The sequence below is a fragment of the Mytilus californianus genome, unplaced genomic scaffold (genome assembly GCF_021869535.1).
Source record: "Mytilus californianus isolate M0D057914Y unplaced genomic scaffold, xbMytCali1.0.p SCAF_9, whole genome shotgun sequence".
NCBI classification, from domain to species: Eukaryota; Metazoa; Mollusca; class Bivalvia; order Mytilida; family Mytilidae; genus Mytilus; species Mytilus californianus.
In genome coordinates this window covers 96,334,951-96,357,559 of record NW_026262745.1, presented here as the reverse complement: position 1 = coordinate 96,357,559, position 22,609 = coordinate 96,334,951, and the positions used below count along the sequence as shown (strand labels likewise).

At 33.4% G+C, this 22,609-nt stretch overlaps 2 protein-coding genes and 1 long non-coding RNA gene across 4 annotated transcripts in view; 1 reads left to right on the top strand and 2 right to left on the bottom strand.

The window, feature by feature from the left end:
* The window catches only part of LOC127714238 (uncharacterized), a 29,058-nt gene extending 24,734 nt beyond the window's left edge, over positions 1-4,324 (bottom strand). Inside the window, exons 1-4 of one of the 2 annotated variants that reach the window (XR_007987630.1) lie at positions 3,875-4,324; positions 3,180-3,237; positions 2,376-2,468; positions 1,070-1,168 (exon numbers count right to left, since the gene is read on the bottom strand). Coding sequence is in view for 1 of the 2 variants with exons in the window: in XM_052220280.1 (XP_052076240.1) it covers positions 1,070-1,168; positions 2,376-2,468; positions 3,180-3,224 (237 nt within the window). In the remaining variant the exon portion in view is untranslated. The remainder of the gene's footprint in view (positions 1-1,069; positions 1,169-2,375; positions 2,469-3,179; positions 3,238-3,874) is intronic. The other variant, XM_052220280.1, reaches the window with a different exon arrangement.
* Positions 4,325-6,877: 2,553 nt separating this feature from the next.
* Positions 6,878-10,117, bottom strand: LOC127715043 (uncharacterized). The gene is made up of 2 exons (XR_007988092.1): positions 10,068-10,117; positions 6,878-7,243 (listed from the first exon to the last, which is right to left on the bottom strand). It is a non-coding gene; the product is annotated as an uncharacterized LOC127715043 (long non-coding RNA).
* Positions 10,118-14,502: 4,385 nt separating this feature from the next.
* Positions 14,503-19,692, top strand: LOC127714576 (heat shock 70 kDa protein 12A-like). Its single transcript, XM_052220645.1, has 5 exons — positions 14,503-14,552; positions 15,702-15,990; positions 16,795-17,013; positions 17,439-17,592; positions 18,587-19,692. Exons 2-5 carry the CDS (start codon positions 15,706-15,708, stop codon positions 19,642-19,644), a joined length of 1,716 nt encoding a protein of 571 aa, XP_052076605.1. The 5' UTR covers positions 14,503-14,552; positions 15,702-15,705; the 3' UTR covers positions 19,645-19,692.
* Positions 19,693-22,609: the final 2,917 nt, after the last annotated feature.

The following is a 22,609-nucleotide window of genomic DNA, read 5'->3' as shown; positions in this document are numbered from 1 at the left end:
GATATGATATGTAACTGTTTACATACTAGTGATAACTTTGAATGCTTTAGATTTACTATACTAATAACTCATGTATCTACTAACAGACTGTATGCCTAAATTTAAATGTGTCTGACGCAGGCACTGCAGGAGAAGCATATCCTGTAGACACAACTGGTATTGCTCCTTTCGGATTGAATGCGACTTCGTCCATTGTTATTGTTACACTTCCGTTGATTATGAATCGATTCATCCGATTGAACATCGGAAAAATATTGTTGGCCTAATTTGGGACAAACACATATAGAATTTGGCAGGGTTTAAAATGTTTGTGAGCGTTATCATAATTCAAACTTAGTCAATATTATAACAGTAAAACATTAAAAGACAATTTTAAAGGTCTCATTCAATCGAATATGCGAATATCTACAAAATGTAAAAATTCATTCAAATGAAAATAAATTGATTTCATTATCAGATTTTTACGCGAAGATGAAAGAGCTTCTTGGATGACTTGGTTACAGTCTTTACCATTTATTTTCAATGTTGTTCACTGTATTGGTACTTTTTTAAGAAAAGTTATATTCTCTCGGACTTGACAAATGCTTAGTTCCCTTACGATTACAAAGCTATAGGGATCATATCGAAACTTTCAAAGTATCATGTTGAATGCGATTTTTTTGTTCTGTCGTTTGGTGTACGTGTATCAAACGTTGATATAACAATGTTATATTTTACGTATGTAATATAATGGGTACATGTTTTGATTCACATGTTGATTTTGGTAGCTGACAAGCTAAATTTACGAAAAACTCCATCTTAATCATTTATATTTCACAAATGGTTCCTCATGTGGAACATGAACGATCAACTCTTCTAGAACACATGAGTGCACCTAGTTTTGGTGATGTCTATTTTGCTCAATCTTTAATTTTTCTCTCTAGCGTTTGTGGACTTTTTCGTCTTTTTTTTCTTCATTTGTTCGTTTTTTACCATGACATTGTACTAGTTTCTTCAAATCATGAGTTTTGAAAGTCGCCCTGGTATTTTCCGCTTCTTATATATTCGCAGTCTTGAATGCAGTACTTACATCTGGTGTTAATGCATTTAAGTCGAAGCCATTGTCTAGTAAAATAGAAACGATTTCCCTGTGTCCATTTGCAGATGCATAATGGAGTGCTGTCAAGTTCTGCAAAAAAGATCATTTCACATCAACACCTTTATCAATATGTCTGAAAACCTGCAAATGAAGCTATATTTATAAAGGAAAGACCAAGTTACAAAGAATTGATTTCAAACAAGAGCTAATTTCAAAAAAGGTTTTCAATTTTACAGTACATCGTTGGTGAATTCTACGGAAGGCTCAGGTATTAAATTCTTTTTTATGGTGGATTTCTGTGTAGTATTTTGTGTTCGTCTTTTTGTTGTTATTTCGGTATTTTTTTGTCAATGGTGTTGTCAGTTTTTCTATGGCTTATACCTTATGAATTTCTCCTTGGTATCTTCTGTCTAAAAAGTACCAAAATCTTTCGAAACATACGGTTTTTCTATCAACCGGCATAGATGGTTTTGCAAATCTGGTTGCTGTTTTAATAATAGATTACTTCGCAATTGATACTAGTAACTGCTATCCAACAGTTTAGATTCGAGAACAAGTCGCCGTTTCAGAATCTAAAGCATTCTGGGTAATATTTTCAAAAGCGTACACCAAAACGTTGTGATTGACTTACAACGGCCTAAACAATAGGAATTCAACCAATGACGTGACGTTATTTACATTTTGGTGTACGAACAATGAGATTACCCAGAGTCCTTTAGATTCTAATTCGGCGAATTGGGGAGTCGTTTGTAGGGGGTCTCATGGGGGGGGGGGGGGGGGGGGGGGTGTCTGATCCCGGATCATGCTTACTGTTTTGTAAGATTCCCGTATCCCGCTTACACTATGTACGTAGGCAATTCTCATTTTTTTGTAATTTCCCGTGTCCCGCTAGACTTCATTTCCCGTTTTCACGGCACAATAATTTGACTTTCACGTGTCACGCTTACAAAAAATCGGCAATACCGGGTCACGCTTAGACCCCAATGAGACCCACTTTGTAGATCAAACGTGTATGGCGTATATCATTGTTAGCCTTCAAGTTGTATAATCCATAATCTCATATCAAACTATGTTTTGCATTGTAATATTATCAATTTTACAATGATATATTTCCTTACTGAACGTTATTTAGTCAGCAACAAACACCTTATTGTATTTTGTAAGAAAAAATTGAGCACAGGGTATCTTGAAATACGTTAACAAAATGCATTTAGTCCTTCCTTGGATGAATACAATGTTAGTTTAATGTACCAAAGAAACTTCCTTTTTTTAATCAATGCATGGAAATTAAACTTACATCGGATTGGTCAACATAATTTGTCAGTGCTCCTTTCTGAATGCATTTATTTACTGCTTCTAGGTCACCATTTTTCGCAGCTTCTATCAGTTCCTTTGTTTATAAAAAAGGGTTAATCTATTAATAAAGCTTCATAAATTGCTTTTTAGAATCGTGAATTTTTTTTTTTTTTTTTTAAATAACACTGAACATCCGATTCTATACTTTTTGAAAATTCGTGAAATTCTAACAATAGAAAAAAAATAAAACTGCAATAACAACTAAACGATAATAAATATAAATAAGAAGATGTGGTATGAGTGCAATACAGTTGTTTTGAAGTTGATGACTTAATTGATAGTGCTATAGGGATTTAGAGCTTGAAAATTTGTATTGACATTTTTTTACCTCTACATTTTTAATATTAAATTAGGTATCGAAATAAACCCAATTTCTTTTTTTAAATAATTCATAGCGCTATTCATTTTGCACTTCATAAGCATTTATTACTTATCGTTAGTTCAAAATGAACTTATATGAAATAAATCGATAATGTTGGTTTCATCCAATAAGGAGGTGGTTACTCAATCCAATTCACAATGTATAAAAAGTTAACAATTATAGGTCAAAGTACGGCCTTCAACACGGAGCCTTGGCTCACACCGAACACCAAACTATAAAAGGCCCCAAAATGACTAGTGTGAAACAATTCAAACAGGAAAACCAACGGTCTAATCTATATAAAAAACGAAAAACGAAAAACACCGATGAATCACACCAACAAACGACAACCACTGAACAACGGGCTCATGACTTAAGACTTACATTAGTTAAACGATCAATATCTGCGTTCTTTGAGTCAGCATCCATATCAATGGGCTACCTGTAATAACAAGCAACGATATCGGTAACAATTGAAATTAATGTTGGTTCTGCATGTTATATATAAAGAAAAGTCAATTGGAACGCATAGCCCAAACAAACAGACGAAGGGATTGACAGAGGGTCAAATATAAAACTGATGAAGATTTTTTAAAAATGCTGAAAGGGGGCGACATAAAAAAATAAACAATGTTTATCCCGCCTCATATTTATGTGCCTGTCCTAAGTGACGAACCTCGTCAGTGGTTGTCTTTTGTCATATCTTCGTGTTGTTCGTTATTTAAAAATATTCAAAGAACAGTTGGTGATGACGGTAGATCTTCGATTGTTTCTGTTTAATATACATAACTTTGATAAACTATGGGCGATTTTGAGCTTCACAGTATGTATAAACACGGGTTTATCATGTTTATTGTCTAAGACTTATGTTGCCTTTTAATTGATTTTTTGTTTTCGTTTCACTGGGTTGCTGTCTATTAGACGTATGCCCACATATTCTTTCGAAATTTATATTGCCTTCAAAATTGTTTTATAGGGGATATTAAAATCATATTTGCTAGTATTATATTTAACTATTTCCAATACATTATATTTTAAATTTCAGACAGTTATTTATTATCATTCCAATTAAAGCTTACCATAACCTGCTTAAACATCAGCAAATTATCCGAAACACTCCATTATTGTGGATCTCATTTTACAAAAATGGCAGCCGCAGTGTAAATGGTTATTTTTCCTTGTATTCACAAATTTGGATTTCATCGTGTACATCCTTCCTTATTGTTCACATTTCCTTGATTATTGTAATGATATCTCAATCAAATGATCAAAATTAATATAAGATGAAATTGATAATTATCGTTATTTTTCTTATGACAGGTGCATAAAAATGCAGCGGGTTTTAATCGTTTTAACAGGCGCCAACCTTCACACTAACCTGAAACAGTGGTATAACATTACAACATAAAAAGACACACAATAAAATATCAATTGAAATGGCTTAACTCGATCAAAAAGACAATACACAAAAACAAGTAAATATACACTGAACGAATAAATTTGATCTATGACACAATATAAATTAAACATGTTTGTGAGCGCTCAACCCTTTCCATAACCTTGGACAACGGTACTAAAGCGCAACATAAGAATACATTGTAAAAATCAGTTGCGAATGGCTTAACTCACTAAATCGGTAAGATGCACAAATAAACCAACTAACATAAAAGCAATAGACACAAAGCACCGGTATAAGAGTATTCGCAGTTGCTGAAGGATATTTCAACGCAGATTACAACAAACAGATACATCATATTTTCACAGACTAAGATATCTATCAATACACGTACTACACATTTAGTGTAAGGACGTCATAAACAGTCTGAGAAACGCATGACCTAGTGCAATGCCAAAATATAAGTTAACAGTATCAACAGGATCATGCGTACTCATAACTGTACATACATATAAATACCTTGCCACGTCCGGTCTGTGGTTTTGTTAGATGTTTTTCTGCTTTGTATCGATCTGATGAGTAAACCCCTTTTCAACTGATGTTTATACTTTGTTCTTATGTTGTACTGTTTCACCACTGTCCCAGGTTAGGGGGAGGGTTTGGCGCCAAAAAACTAGTCTAACCCCGCCACATTATGTATGCCCCTGTCCCAAGTCTGTAATTCAGTTATTGTCGTTTGTTTCTGTTTGTCATATTTGTTTTTCGTTCATTGTTTTGTACATAAACCAGGCCGTTAGTTTTCTCATTTGAATTGTTTTACATTTGTCATTTCGGGGCCTTTTATAGCTGACTATGCGGTATATGTTTTGCTCATTGTTGAAGGCTATACGGTGACATATAGGTGAAAACTTCTATGTCATTTGGTCTCTGGTGGAGAGTTGTCTCATTAGCAATCATACAATATCTTCTTATTTCTATGTAGCAACTGTATGTACATGTAGTTATGTTTTAATTCATCAAAAACAAAATCAACGTAAGTACCGATAAAAAACAATATTTAAAGATTTCACTACTATCTTTGATTGATAACCTTTCATAACAAATTTATGACCAATGAGTTTTCATGGATCGTGTCTTAATTTATGGGATTTATACACAATATCACAGTAAAAATTTCGGTGTGATATCCCGTTTTTTTAATAAGAATTATACAGGTACAGCCAAACGTCCTAACGAAAGTTTTGCATGTATGGACGAATTTAGTAAAAGTTTAAATAAATGTGTGGTAACGAAATACCCAACTTAATAATTTACCAGTTATACACAAATAACCTTCATTGAAATATAATACACGACTGCAGACACGGGCATAGCGAACACGTTGTGAAATATACACACCATAAGAAGGGGCCAAAGAAAATCACCATCTAAAGAGGGGGGGAATTACTAATAGGGAACTAAAAATCGTCAGCTTTGTCGTAAATTCTTATTTACGAAATTATTAAACTTTGAAAACTAAAACAGTTCTGCAAAAAATATGCCTAGGAGAAGAAAATCTTTTTTGTTTCGAAAAATGTTGACACTTAATAAACAGTAAAGTTATAAAATATGACATTATTAATGTTATGTCATTCTATAACGTAGTCTTGACTACTGGGCTAGTGATACCTTCGGGAACGAAACGTCCATCAGCAGCAATATCGATTTAGTGATTATAAAACCTCAGTATAGATTCAAACCTGAGCAGCCAACAGAAATTAACGACGACACATTTGAAGTACATTTGATGAATATCGTTGAAGTCAGGAAAAAAGGCTAGACGCCAAAATCAAAACGCCACAAACATGCCAATATTTTTTTACTTTTAAGCTGTTCGTACAAACGGCTTTGCAATTTAATTTGATTTATTAATATATGTCTGGTAGGCCTTTTAAGTGTGCATATTTTTAAAAAGATATTTATAAATACAGCTAAGTATTAATTTAAAGAAAAACGCTTTACAATATTTGTTTTCCTTATTTGTTGAAGGGTTGGTTAATGGTTCTCATTTAAAATTATATTGATGCAAATTCTTGAGAGGCTGCAAACACTATGTAAGGATTATTTATACTAAAGACAACAAAAATATAACAACGTTTCCTAAATAGTTGAAATGCGGATATCTGTAAGAAAATAGGTGGAGCTTCAGCCATGGTATAACATCAAAATGGTTTCATGTTTAAGTATGCAAGTATAGTACAACATCAAATTCCAATTAATAGACAATGGTTTTCCCTTACACACGTTTTAAACAAATTATTGTTTTAAAACATTAAAAGAAACATGCAATTCATTTCATAAATCTCAGATAATAAAATATAAAATCTGACAAAGAAAATGAAAGTTAAATTGAAAATATAACATTGAATGTTCACGGTGGGTAGGGTTGTCCTGCGAAAGAATGATCTGTGCTGGTGGTTTGATCTAATCGGTGAACGTGATTGTTGAAAATATGTAGACGCAGACAAAAATTATTATTTTGACGTTTTTTGTAATAAAATAAATAAAGAATAGAGAAAATTGTGCAAAAAATTTAAGAATCAAGAAATAAAGGACCCCCATCCAGATCCCCTGATATGGCAATCACTTTGCAGCAAGCAAATTGATAAATACAACAATTCAAATAAAAAACAATAACTAGAAAAAATGAAGAAATAAACCATTTTTAAATTATGTACTACAATGCAATCTATCAATAGGCTGGTAAACATGTCACGTGATCATTTAGCGCAGCCGCACAGTCCAGTTAAACAACCCCCAAAGAAAATATTCACATAACACGTGCGTTGTCGTTTCGGTCCTATTGGACGTTCTTCATACGGAACTAATAGCATGTCCGCTGATTTACATTGTTCGCAGTAAGAAATCAATTCGTTAATCGTTATTGACATTTTTGTTCGTTCTAACTTCTGGTATGTCCGTAACGTGTTTAGTTCCTCACATAAAATCTTCTTCCTTTTTTCTTCGTCCATTTCTCTTTGACTAGAGATTTACAGTGAAATTTAGTTAGCACCTGAAATATATGAGTTCAATCAAATTTTAATCGATTTCAACATAATTTGATATATATACAAAAATACACCCAAACGCATAAGTTACACTAGTCGAGAATGTATATATGTTTTGCGCACTCTCTCTCTCTCTCAGGAAAAAGTGGTGAAAGAAAAAAGAATATGTATGAATCTTGTCAGATATTCCTAACAAGATTGCTACTTTCATAATAGTATTGCAACCCACATCCCAGAACCTCGCCCAGAATCTACTTATGATCAGTTTATATTAGCTTTAAAGTCGGTAAAAAGGTGTATTAATGATAGAAAGTTACAGACAACCTTCACTCTTATTATACATGTGATTTTATTGTTAAAAACAAGTCTGTGTCAAGCGAGTGCAATCGGAAGTATGTGAAAACTTTGTTATTGTTTGAACGTGAGATAAACGATTAATAGGACAGTGAAGTTCATCCACATAATTTGAGGGAAATTAAACATTAAAAATGCAAAACATTTGATTGAACGTGACAGGGTTCAGGGGCGGATCCAGCCATTTTTAATGGGGGGAGGGGGTTCCAACTATATATCCCCATTCAAATGCATTGATCGTCAAAATAAAGGGAGGGTTCCAACCCCCGGACCCACTCCCCCCCCCCCCCCTTCCCTGGATCCGCCACTGGAGTTAAACAAATGGTATTCAAATTAGCGATAAAATCCTACTGTGTTGTTTTGTTTTGTTTTGTTTTTTTTTTTTTGGGGGGGGGGGGGGGGGGAGGGGGAGGAAGGGGGGTTATGTTTGGTTATTCGCTTGAAAAAAACAATTATCAAATTTGTTTGACACTAAAAGTATTATGTGGAAATGCCAACGATTCTACTGACAATAAAATATTTTTTCTTAATGAATATTTATGTTGAAATCAAATAAAGTTATCTGGTATGTATCTGATCATTAACTATGAAAGCTAGGAAACGTTGGATAAATGACAATGAGTCAGAAATCCAACGAGTCAAATAACCAAAAGACATTTTTTTCAAAAAGTTTGACCTCGAGCATGACTGAAAAGACATTGATTGTCCAAATCCGCATCTGGTGCAATAAAACTGTGCCGTTATAATGCTATAATTGTTTTATTTGTTCACTGCTTCGTTTACTTTAAGTTATGAGAAACAGCCGATACTTATATGAATCAATCGGCGAACCTCGTCAAATTCCGCTACGTTTCATGTTGTAGATCTGCCGAGGTTTTCCGATGGCAATATGAACAAAACGAGGTAAGTGTTATGCGTTAATAAGACAGCAACTAAACGAAACACACACAAAAACATCTAGCATGGTCATCATACAAAGTTCAGCCGTAGTAGAAAGATGTCTATTCAATATGTCAAACTCTAAATCGGAGCGAGTCTGAAAACAAGTGATGAATAGATTAAACAGAAAATGTCAAAAATCTTTAAACAAAACCAAATTCGCTAAATAGCAAAAACAAATTAAGATATAGCAAAAGTTTTTTTTAGTTTGTAAAGTATATTTGACCATGCAAAGTTTGAACTAACCTCTTTAATCTTATCCTCTTCATTCCTTATAACAGCAAAACCTGTCTAAATCAAACCTTGACTAAACTGGAAACCTGTATAAACTAATTGGCTCCAAAGTGCTTTTATGAGGGCCTAGATAGGGGTTCCATATTTTTATTATTCTCAAATTCTTTAAATATTTTTCTATGTGCTTTTTATTTATTTTGTTCATTATTCTCTATTCTTTATTTGTTTTTGCCTATTTTTCTATATTCATTTTTTGTTTGCCCTTTATTCTGCACTTTTTGCCCATTTTCTATTATGTTAATCCCATCAAGACCCTCCTTTATACCAGCAACACCATATTTTGAATCTTTATAAACTGAACGCCTGTCTCTTAACAGAACAAATTCCTCAGTCCTAATGGGATTCGCTTGATACAGGTTTCACTGTATTTAACCTAGTATTTAGTACTTTATTCTGCGTTGTCCAAACACTATAATCCCTATACGAACGGACGGGGACCCGTGTAGGGGGGGGGGTGTCATTTCCCAAATCCCGCTTTTTTATAATTTTTTCCCACTCTCCACTTTTTTCCCCCTTCCTTTTCCCTAATCCCATCTTTTTTACCTCTATATCCCATATCCCCACTTTTTGGACCCCTATATCGCACATCCCCACTTTTTGGACCCCTATATCGCACATCCCCACTTTTTTACCTCTTATATCCCACATTTCAAAGTGTAGCATCCCCTTTACGAAGGTAGTTACAATTAACAAGAAAAATAAGGAGATGGTTGCCAATGAGACAACATTTCACAAGAGTCCAAATAAAGTAGATATAAGCAACCATAGGTCAACGAACGACATTTTAATTAACATTTTTTCAGTGTTTCGACAAGTTGTCAACGAGAATTAAAAAAGAAGATAAGAAACGTTGATATGACAGCAGCCCAACAACACAAACAATTAGATTACATTATTTTAACAAATAATCCTGTTATTTTCTTTTTCTTATTGAAATATACATTTTTTTTTATCAGGGGCGAATCCAGGATTCAAAAAAAGGGGAGGGGGTGTAAATCAAGAAAATTAAAGTAAGAAAAGTTATTCTTTGCAGACCTATCCAGGATTCAAAAAAAGGGGAGGGGGTGTAAATCAAGAAAATTAAAGTAAGAAAAGTTATTCTTTGCAGACCTAACGGACGTGTAAACATTATTTTTGATAAAAAACAAAACATACATTAATTTTGAATGAATATGTATGCTAGATATAACATTGAAGCAATATATGTGAGATAATATAAAGCACTAGATAATGTAAACTTACTTGACCATGTCGATTCAACTTCATATATTTAGACTGAGTCACGACATAAGTATAATATAAGTATAATATAGATGCATATACTGAGCAACACGATAAACCCACCACTTCAATGGCTGACCGAAGTATAGAATAAGGTCACTTTTGAGAATGCGTTTGTTTGTGTGTTCGATGTTTATAAATACTTTTGTTTTTTTTTCTTTTTTTCTTTATTATCCATTATTTTAATTCATATCATGCTTTGAAAACGGTTAAAAAATTTAGTAAAAACTCACAATCAATTTTAAAATAATACTTTAATTTTATTCGTTTAACGTCACCAATTTGTTTTTCAATAATAATGGACATGTTTTGTGATGTGAATTTGGAAGAAATGCGACTATTAAAAAGGCAACACTCATTTTTCCTTCTTCCCTAAAATCATTTGCAGAAATTTTGTTCAAGGTTAATTCATAATTCAAAATATATAGCCATTTTGTTTTACATTAAAAGATATCAATGCAGGTGGTGCGTTTCTGTTGTTTTTCAGTATACTCACGTCGTAACAGCCATACAGGATAAGGAAACACTTCATGCATGTACAATTACATGTTTATAATATTGTTTATAGAAAATTTCCGGTGACGATGTATCCGACAATATACCATTGAATGAACTAAAATTCAGCCTACGCAAACTTGTATTTTCATTCATTCACGTAAGTGTTCGTTCAATGAGAATACTAGTACTAGTTTTTGCTTTACTACTCTACTAGAAATGATCTTGAGTCAGATTGATCATTACTGATACTTTCAAGTCATAGAAAGCTCTAATTGGACAGGGTACCTATGCATCTACCCATAAAGGAATTAAAATACATGTTAAAATTATTTTCTTTTTCTTATTGAAATATACATTTTTTTTTTATCAGGGGCGAATCCAGGATTCAAAAAAAGGGGAGGGGGTGTAAATCAAGAAAATTTAATATTTACCCAAAAACATTTGACGATTTTATGCTAAAAAGTATATATATTTCAATAAAAGGGGCACACGCCCTCTACACCCCCTTTTCTATTCAGCAACTGGTGATTCACTACCAACCACGAGACATTCATAAGTAACCACCGATTGAAAATAATTAAGATTTAGTTGAAATATTTTTTCGAACATGTTGAATCAAAATGCAAAGACATCACGCTAGATAACGATACTACATCAGGGTCTGGAAAGAGGTTACAAAATAAAGAATAATCAACCAAGAGTACAAAAAAAGGCCAAAATAAAGATTGGAGGATAATGGGGTGCAAAACTATATAGAATGGAGAATATTGGGCAACATTAATCAAGAATAAAGAAAAAATGTCAAAAAGGAATAAAGAAATGAAGGACCCCCCTTTCCCATTCCAGACTCTCTTACATTGTAATTTATGAAGTTCATGTGTTTTTTTATATATTACATTTCAGACCAGCTCTTGATTCGTTAAAACAATTTTTCTTAGAATTTCTTTAAATGTAGTTATCTAATTATGATATAGATGATGAAATTTATTTCTTCTTCTTCCAATACGTAAGAAATAAAAATGTAAGAAGCAATTACTTCTCTGATAGTGTTACTCGGAATAATAACTTTATGAGTTTCACTTACAAAAAAAGCTACAGTAAATACTCAATCCAACAAAGTCTGGGTTCCTTTTTTAAAACGGTCCATGGAACCAATGACAAGGGACACTCGACACTTGATTTTTTAAGGATTCGTTGTACATATGATTTTAGTAATATCAAATTTGTTTGTCACAGGCTGTATTTTATATGCTTTGCGACAATACCGATTATAAAGTACAGATATATTTTTGTGCTAATGTTTGTTCTCTTTGTTTCTTTACCATTCTATTTAATTTAGTCTAATACTCGATAAAATAAGTTGGTATTCTATTGTACTCATAAACATCAAAAGAAAATAAAAAAAAAAACACTATAAATTTCGTTGGTCCGATGCGCTCTTCTTCTATTACCTTAAAAACATTCGAAAGCCAGCGATGTATAAATACGGAGAAAAGTTAGGCGCTACATGTATATGACAAAAGTGACCTTAATGAATTGCCATATTCCTGAAAAGAAGAGTTTTGCCTGAGGGAATTGGAACTTTGATTTAAATTCATAAGGAACGCTAAAACCCCAAAATTTGAAAGCAAAGTACTACCCAAGGTCAATTTTGCCCGAAGGAGTTGTTACCTCAATTTCTAAATAATTTCTAAATTTTTCAATGGGGAATTTTTAGAAATATGTGTTATAAATCATGTCAGTACCGAAGCAAATTGAATGACTCCTTAGCTGATGATATCCTCAGGTACAAACAATATTAACATAAGAAGATGTGGTATGATTGCCAAGGAAACCAAATGAGGTAGTTATACATGTTCAATTTCTATTTCTTTTGGTCCAAGAAGCCTTAGATCAAAACCTTTCAATTGCACCTATTGTAGACAAACGTTTTCCCGTAGGGAATTAAAAAATACCTCCGAAAGTTGGGGGTAGGAATGTAAGACCCTAACTTTAGAACTATAATGCAGACCCACCTAAGCCTTTATGTTCAGTATACCTTAGGGTAGGGATTTAATTTTAGATACTCCGAAGACCAAGGTTGGACAATTAAAAAAAAATCGAAAACCGGTTCTAGCTTTACTCACATCCTTCCGGCAATACTTTTATGCGAACTAAGTATATACGAAAGACTATGGCACAAGGCCAAATGTCAAAGTTGTACAACTCTCGAAGATTTTAACCAAAATTCCGAATTGGGTCTGACGTTACTATTAACCAGTCCTTTATATAATCAAACTTTTTCCTACGACAATACTTTTATCCACCCTAGGTGAAAATGACATTAGCTTAATGTTTTCTTCACCATCTGGTAACGTAGGGAAAACTCACGGAAGGTCACTAGGTCCAAAATTGATGTCTGACATGACTGGCGTGTGCCAATAGTCAGAGAGAATGGAAATACAACTGTTCGTTTGGAAGACACATTTATGAAATGAATCATGAGGCGGAGAAAAAAGAGAAAACAACACATCAATGAACATACATGAACACGAACAATAGAGTAAGGGAGATAATAGTTTTTACAATATCAATGCATGTAACATTCAATACAATATACTGGCGATGATGTAGTCAAATAGCAATTTCTTTGTACACTTTTTTTGTTGTTGTTATTCTAAACATCCGATTGAAATAAAACCCGCGTTTATAGAAAGAGAGTTACTCAATTAAACGTTTTTTTTTTTTTTTTTTTTTTAATCATGATACACATTGAAACATAAATAAATATTTCTAGTCTTTTAACATACAGATACATGTATTGGTACTTTTTGGGAACCATATGAAAGAATGCCGAGAGTACAGGAAGCCATTTCACTTGTGATCTTCTCTTCCTTTCTAAAAATATTCAATATCAAAAATAAGAAAAATTCATATTTTTTTAAACATTTACAATAAATCGGTATCGTTCGTTCGGTATTGTTTTGGTTTTTTTTTATTCAGAATTGATAAAGCAATTAATGTAATGCTGTTGAAAAAGTTTCTTTACAAAAATGTTTTATTTTCATCACTTCCGTAAATCCTTTAATGTTTCTCTTGGTTTTAATTACTTCGGTCGTGCCGATCGTTATCATTCATTCTTTTACAACATACCACTATCTTAGTTGTAAATGGAAATGTATAACTCTGTCTTAAGTGTCACTGGGTACTTAAACATAAATGGTCCGACTTTAAACTAGGTTAATTTATGTTGATTATTGTCATGTTGCTAAGTTTCTTCTGTTACCTAATATAACATCGGACTCTGGCTTTTTTCAAACTGAGTTTTTCTTTAGTCATGTTAGCGTCACTGAGTACTTAAAAAAAAAACATAAATGGTCCATTTTAAACAAGGTTAATGTATGTTGATCATTGTCATTTTGCTTAGTTTCATCTGTTTCCTATTCTAACATCGGACTCTCACTTCTTTTAAACTGAGTTTTACTGAGCGTATTGATGTTTGTGTTTTTTTTTAAATCCTCATTGGCTAGATGTATAGGGGGAGGATTGACATCTCATAAAACATGTTGAACCCCGTCGCATTTTTGCGTCTATCCCAAGTCAGGAATTAAGTGAGAAATATATGAATGGGTTGTGATTTTGCCATGAGATATATATATATATATATATATGGGTCGTGATTCACCCACCCCTCTCCCCCCTTTTGTCCCTTCTTCTCATCGATAGATACACTAACATTTTAATGATTTTTTGTTAATTATAAATGATGCAATCATGCTACTTGGCGATGTCTTTTTAATAACCGCATAGAAAACTTTGATAATGTACACGTACAGATCTTGGGTTTTTTGTTTTCTTCATTTTGATTATTTCCCTTTAAACGTGTTTAAAATCTATTTATAATTTGTGTTCTATTTTACTTCCTAGGCTGTAAATGAAATGAACGATTGTGTTTCATGAATAATTCAGGTGTGTAATTCAATTTATCATATCATTTTCATAAATATCTTCATTCTTATTTATCTTAATGTTTTATTTGAAGAAATAACTGACTGTTAGCACTAGGAATTAATCAATTATTCTAATATTGGGTTGTTACAAACAAAACATTTTGTTAGTTCATACACGCGACAAAAAGTTCACAAGAAATAGAGAAATATGTATCTACCTAAAAAGTAAAGTATGAACGAAAGTCGATGTTGGGTAAACATCAATGAAATAACATTTGACGACCAAAAGACATCGTACGAGGTCAACTTCGAAGGAGCTCGATCGACGGCCGAGTCGACAGCTGCAGATCTATCAGTGCAGATTCTAAATAAAAATACAACACATAAATGTATATGTCATGTATATGTAGTGACAGCTTTCACAATATCAATATTCATGAACTTGGAGGTACAAATATAGTAAATATTTGGTGAACTACGTACTCTTATGAATTTCAAATGCACTCACATTAAGAAAAATCTAATCAAGCAAATTAAAAATCCAATTTTCACTAAATGTATTTCATTTATTTTAAGCACTAAGAACCTAACCAAAATCCGGCTGATCCGGAAGTACTATAGAAATGTTTTCACTATCAAATTCTATGAAATAGCGCAGATTTAACAAGAATTTTTAAGCGATGTATAGCTTATGATGTGTTTAGTGAAAATTTGAAAGTGTTGATTACTTGGCAAAACGTTGTAATACTAATAGATTGTTTTAAATCCACAATTTTGAAAACTACAGATGATAAACATGACAAGTGAACCACCTTTACGCCATTCAAAGCCAGAAATATAGCGGAACTGTATGATAATTTGAAATGGACACTTTTTGGAGGTGAATGAAATTAATACACTGTAATGAAATTTTAGTCCTTCACTTAACCATGTTCTTGAATTGAAATTTTAAATTATATACTGCGTACGAGGGGGTTGACATGCTTATAGAGGGTACAAAAAAGAGGGAGCTGGAATATAGGAGGTATAGGAATTGTGATCGGGGAGAAAAAAGAAAAGAAAGAAAAGTTGGAAGTGGAGGAAAAAAACGTTATTTGGGAAATGAACACCCCCGTGTCACCCCATAATGTATAACTTTTCAAACATGAATATGCAGTCTCTATTGCAGGCACATGGATGTGACAAAGCTATTTGTGGCGGCAATAGATTTTGGGACGACATACTCTGGCTTTGCCTTTTCTACAAGAGATGAAAAAGCGTCAATTTACACATGTGAGTGGAAAGATAGCGATTTGACATCAAGCAAGACACCCACGTCTGTGCTGCTGAACAAACAAAAAGAATTTGTAGCTTTTGGATATGAAGCCGATAATAAATACACACAAACTATCATCCCTGATGAAAAGATGAAGGATTTTTACTATTTCCGACGGTTTAAGATGAGTTTGCATAATGAGGTTTGTGCCACTTTGTATCCTTCACATTCAGGATGAAGTGATGAAAATCACTGGTGCGTTTTTTTCAACTGTTCTCATGAATATATTTGATTAAGTCTCTAAGTGATAAGATAATGTTTCGTCTGTTTCACACGAGTGCTTGAAAGTATTGATGAAACTGACTATTACAAATGTTTCACAGATTTGTTGAATATTACTCACAAACTCTTAAGACATCGAGAGCTCAATATACGGTATTCGTCGAATCTCTTATAAATAGAGACAGTCACACTTAGTTGTTAATTTTCAGATTTGGGACAGACACAAAAACATCTACCGAGTTCTTATCTCTGAACTAAATTCCAAATTTAAAGTAAACTAGTATAGAATTTCAATAAAAATAAAATAATTAATTAGCAAATCTGAAAGAACAATACAAGTCAGTCCCGCTCGAACTTCCTATCATTACACAACATTAGTCATTTATTTACATTATTTTTCTAAATAATCATGTGCTATTTAAATAGTCATCGAATAAACATACTAGTAAAATACACGCAGAAAATACAGGGAGGTCCAAGCCTCAATCTCTTGTCAAAAGATATCAGGAGCCCAGCAACTTAATGAAATATTAAAAACTGTTTTAATGTCCAGTTGGTGAAGTCGGTAAGTATATATTACATATGCATTAAGTTCTTTACGAAATAAACAACTTTAAAGCGAAAAACTTGTATTAAATCCTTCGTTTGCTCAAATAATTACATCATATTCATTGTCGATGTATTTATAATTCAAAACATTCACAAACGTATATTTAAATGTCAGATATTATCACTGGATACCGAAATTGAGGAGGAATGTGGCAAGAAAATGAAGGCATTAGACGTGTTCTGTATTTCTGTTAAATACCTGAAAGAACAGATGATAAAGAAATTACAAAGCAGACTTATGGGCACGAAAGAGGAAGATGTACAGTATGTATTGACAGTACCTGCTATATGGGCTGACCAAGCAAAGTTTTTCATGAGAAAAGCGGCTGAAGAGGTAAAATAGTAACATACATAGTTTTATACGTGAATAAACTATTGGCACAGAGATATGTCTCCCTTTTTGTAATTTACCATAAAGTTATACATTGTTGACGCCGTCGACACCGGAAACAGTACGCCTAAGTTTCGCTTTTTCGATTTCGTCTTAGCGAGACAAACACTAAGACTTACAAGGGAAGATAGAATAAACATCAATGGTGAGGATAAAAAATAGATGAAAGACATCAAAAGTGTATCAAACTCAACACAGAAAACTAAAGATTAAGCACGAATAAAATGGAGGAAGTCTTGAACTAAGACATCCGGGGGTTACCTTGCTATGTATAAATGTAACCTGCAACGGAAATAACTTTTTTATGTCACCAGAACGTTTTAATAGCACTTATATCCGATTATAGCTTTATTATATTTTCATTCCAGGCCGGAATAAAAAAAGATCAGTTGACCTTAGCACTGGAACCCGAGGCAGCATCTATATACTGTCATGAACTGAGACTGGAGGTTGATAAAAAAGAGAACAAGTTCCTTCAAACAATAAAATCAGGGATGAAATTTATGGTTATTGACCTTGGTGGTAGGTTTGATAAACTTATCTAAAAATCAGTTATTTTGGATTATCAAATTAAGAAACTTAATTTTAACACCGCCTTTGTATATACCATTGAAAGTTTATTATTTAAAAAAAGGAGAGGTTGTATGGTTGCCAATGAACCAAAGATGTAAACATCTACGACCTTCAAAAATGATTGATAAATCGATTGTTTTGTGTCGACGAGGGGGTTTTTTAACGACCTTGACTACCGATGAGGGTCTCGCACGGTCGGTAGGCGTGTGTACTGTCATATTTAGGACGAGCACACATTAGAAACTAATACAATACTACGAAGGTTTTGCGCGGTAGGTCGACTGTGATGAATGGTTGGACATCTAGACTGTCACTTGAAAAAAAGAGAGTATGTTGATTATTTGACCGAAATTTTGCCTTGCCTTGGTAATGAATCTATAGAAAAAAGTTAATTCTATTGTAATTAAAAGTTCTTAATGTTAATATGCGATAAGCATTATTCATTACTGGAAAAAAATATATTTTTGAGAATTTCTCAAATATTCGCATAGTTAACATTAAACTAGACAGGGTGGTTATTTAGTGGTGTGCCTCCTAAATGTTACGGTTATATAAAAAAAAACTTTATTACAGTACTCGCGCGTGATAAGGTGTATTAAGTGGAAGGTATGATAAAATCAATAATTCGCGCCTTGAATTCAGAATTAAAATTATTTTAACATTACGAAATAAGTAGTGTTTTTTTTTAAGTAAATATTTTTTAATATTTTAACTTATTTTCACTTATTTAATGAGTTCTTGCTCTTATACATACAATATTACATGCACAACAACAATAGTTTATATATGATGGCCATCTATTCTTTCTTTCCAGGCTGTTGAACTGAGGGCGGAGCTAATTAAATTAAAACAAAAAAACCAGCATGCTCACTAACTTATGATACTAATCCGTTGTCCGATATAAGGTAGACTAAGTAATGTATCTCTCATCTCGACTTTTCAGGTGGTACAGCTGATATCACTGTTCATCAACGGCAAAAGGACGAAACATTAGAAGAAGTGATACCTCCTAGCGGCGGTCCCTGGGGAGGCACGGCTGTAGACAAAGCATTCCTTGACTTCATGATAGATTTATTTGGTGCGGATGTCATTGAGAGGTTAAGGGAAGAAGAGTTAGAAGATTATTTTCATCTCTTGCATGATTTTGAAATTAAGAAGCGATCGATTAAACCAAAGGGAGCAGACGACAAAGACATTGTTATGCAAATGGATGTTAGTTTAATGGATTTAATCAAAGAATGTCGAGGTGGCATTAGCTCACACATTAAAAAAACAAAATACAAAGATTTAGTATCAACTGATGGACAAAAATTACACATCAAAGCTGACCTTTTCAGAACCCTTTTTAAATCTACAATAGATAAGTTGATAAAGCACCTCAGCGATATCTTTGAAAAAACCGAACTATCCGATCTAAAAAATGTTATCATGGTTGGCGGTTTTTCTGAATGCGAGCTGGTTCAGATGGCTGTCAGAAATAAGTTTGTTGGAGACCGAAAAATTATTATTCCGGACGAATCTGGACTGGCCGTTTTAAAAGGAGCTGTGTTATTTGGTCATCAGAAGAAGAAAATAAAGAAGCGAATTTTGCCGAAAACGTATGGGATTCAAAGCTGGCCGGAATGGGATCCGGATATACACCCAGAAACAAAGAAGATTCGAATGGGCGGAACCGATCGTTGTAAAGATGTTTTCTTTAAATTTGCATCTATTAACGAGAAAGTTGAAGATGGTCATACTGCATCACAGATATTCCAAGCATTAAACCCGAATGAGAAGACTCTCGAATGTGCGATTTACACTTCAACTGATCCGAATCCAAGATACGTTACCGATCCGACATGTCAGCGTCTAGGTAATTTAATCGTAGATCTACCAAAGCTCAAAGAAGGCGAAACGTTGGAAATTGAAGAAACACTTGTTTTCGGTGGAACTGAATTATTATTCAGGGCTAAAAACTTAAAAACAGGTCGAGTGTTCGAGACACAACTATCCTTTTAGTAGCATATGCATTTGTGCTTATGTTAAAATACAAAGTGATAGGATTAAGGTTGTTTTTCTCTTATTGTCGAAGGCTCTACGTTGACCTTTACATTAATTTCTGAAATCCGCTTCATGTGGGTTGTGTCATGGCGATCATGCCATATCTCGATTTTTAAAAAAAATATTATTTATATTATAAAAGATATGCAAACCATGCAAAACATCATTAATTATACTGATTTTATTTATAATAATTATCAGAGTTACTACACATGTGCATCATTATTGGATGCTACATTCGATTTGTTGCATTTCAATATTTGAAATTTTCGGATTGATGTAAATATGGTTTCGATCACACTTTTATAATGCATGTATGAAATGCATTTTCAAGAAAATACCGAAGTAGTTGGTAGTGGGTTGGGCAATGAAAAACCATAAGCCGAAGAAAAACAATCAAGAAAACAATTAAAAAGGAGAACACGGCACCCAAGAAAAACAAGGGGATGACAAGAGTTGCTCTGGGAGGATAGCAGTGTCTGCTCCTCTTGTGACACCTGTCGTGTTTCTAAAATTAGGAAATCAGGACAAGTTATTATCAGTGGTATCAGCCTAATTTTGTTTTGAAATCATTACATGTATATATTATTTCTAGAAGAAAAAAAGTTGAAGGAGAAGACATTCTGTATGTGCCTGTCCCAAGTCAGGAGTATGTTGTTCAATGGTTGTCGTTGGTTCATGATGTCTATCATATTTGTATTTCGTAAACTGTTTTGTTATAAATTAGGCCGATAGTTTTCTCAATTGCATTTTTTTTACGTCTGGGCCTTTTATAGCCGATCGCCCGGTATAGGGTTTTATCAACTTCATTTGAACTTTGGTGGATACATGTAGTTATCTCATTAGCAATCGTATCACACTCCTTTTTTTATAAAGAGTACGACCATATGAAATTTAAAAAAAAGGAAGGGGGTATTAATGAGCCTTTAAAAGGGTGCAGAATAGATGAATATTCCATAAAGAAAAAAAATCCCATCCCCCATTTACATGTGTGTGTATACAATAGTCATATTTACGTATATTGAATTAAAAAATCTTCTCCCTCCATTGGAATTGTTTTAATAAAAAAAAAATTGAGTTAAATGTGACCGAGGTGAATAGGTTATTTGCCAATTCCCGTAATTGACCCTGTAATTAGAAATCCCTTTTTTAGTTGTCTCCCTTATGAGGGACATTAATTTTTATTTACAATGGAGAGCTAGCAGGAAGACCAAATTAACCTGTGCGTAATGTGAGTAATCTTTAAGGTTGTCAAATGTTTTAATTACATTAATTTGTTGTTAAGCTTAAAATACTTTTGACATCAGAAATTATTTTTCATGTACCGCCGATACATCACTTTCAATTCATCATGCTTTGCATTGGCAAAAGCCAATTTTGTCCGGTATGGAACCAGTCTACGATTGACAAAGGGAAGTAATTTTTTAAAAAGTGTGTAATAAAAGAATCAAAAATGTAATTGGCAAATGGACTATTAGTATATATATATATGTATATATATATATATATATATATATATATATATATAAATGCACGTAAAACACTAGATCATTTATATTAAATTCAAATATACTATATGTTCGTTTGAGTTAACAGTAGCCGTGACGAACTAGTATATATTTAAAACCAAATACACGTAAAACACTAGAAGATTTATAGATACTTCACAAAAATAGACATGTATCGATTACTTCCCTTAAATATAACAGTAAAGACTACTCAGTAATGATTTACATCCCGAGGATTGACAATGAAAGAGAAGAAGAAATGTGAGACCGATAATTCAGGTACAAAACTAATGCAAACCAGCTTTTGTTGTCCTTGTTGTTATTACATGTTTATCAGTTTAAAGTTCTTTATTCTGGTACACACCATCTTCGCTAGCCATGCAAGGTTTAAGGCGGAGAGGAGGGGAGTGAATCGTAATCCTCGGCTAGCGAAGATGGGTACACACAAACATGTTAAATGTTTAACAAAAAACAGAAGGTAAACAACAAATACAAATAAATGCTAAACAATGGCAAACTTTATAACTAGTAGACCGAAATCGTTTAATTCTCCAAGTAACAGTGGCATATTCAAAAGGGGGTGCGGGGGTTGGAACCCCCCTGTTTTGACGACCAATGCTTCTGAAACGGGACATACTTGTGGTTGGACCCCCTCTTATCCTGGGTTGGAACCCCTTTTAAAAATGGCTGGATCCGCCCCTGAAGAAATCAGTGTTATTACCAAAAACTTGTAGCTCAATATGAATCCGTGATAAAGTAAAAACGATTGAATTTCATGTTAATCCGATCAAAGTGCAGTAGCCGGTTTGATTCGCCACAAATCCAATCGGTCCGATAGCTACCATCATCATGCAATTAGCTGACTGAATTTCTGTATTCTGTATTTTTTATTGTAAATTTTCTCTTCTCTTTTCTTTTATTTAACCATTGATCTCTATTCTTTATAACTTAATGTCCCATTATTCTATATTCCTTTTAATTTTGTTCCTGTAGACCTATAGAGCTTCCTCAAGGTGGGCCGGTGAATGGAAATATGATCCTTTTACGACATTCTACGACCGGCAGTAAAACCCTTCCTAAAGTGAGAAATCCGTTTGGCTGTGTGGGATGTATAAATACGCAGTCACGTCTGGTCAGATTGGGGACGTTACATCCGATGCCTCATGTAGAGAGAGTAACACGCATTTAAAACCCTTGCAACAACTCTTTCAGGGGTCCGTAGCTGGCCTGATGGAATTCAACATTTCTGGCGTTATCCAATATATCCTTTTTTTACAGTGGCACTCCAAATTTCCACGACCTCCACTCCGGACGGCCTCTATTACAGGACCTACAAATTGTATGCATTGCTAATTTGTTCTCGTCCTGAACATACATGAAATATTTGCCTTTGGAGGTTCAGCAAACATCAATAA

Coding starts and splice junctions, on each gene's coding strand:
- LOC127714576 (XM_052220645.1), top strand. CDS start 15,706: ATGGATGTGACAAAGCTATTTGTGGCGGCAATAGATTTTGGGACGACA. Junction 15,991..16,794: donor AGATGAGTTTGCATAATGAG/GTTTGTGCCACT, acceptor TTTAAATGTCAG/ATATTATCACTGGATACCGA. Junction 17,593..18,586: donor TATGGTTATTGACCTTGGTG/GTAGGTTTGATA, acceptor TCGACTTTTCAG/GTGGTACAGCTGATATCACT.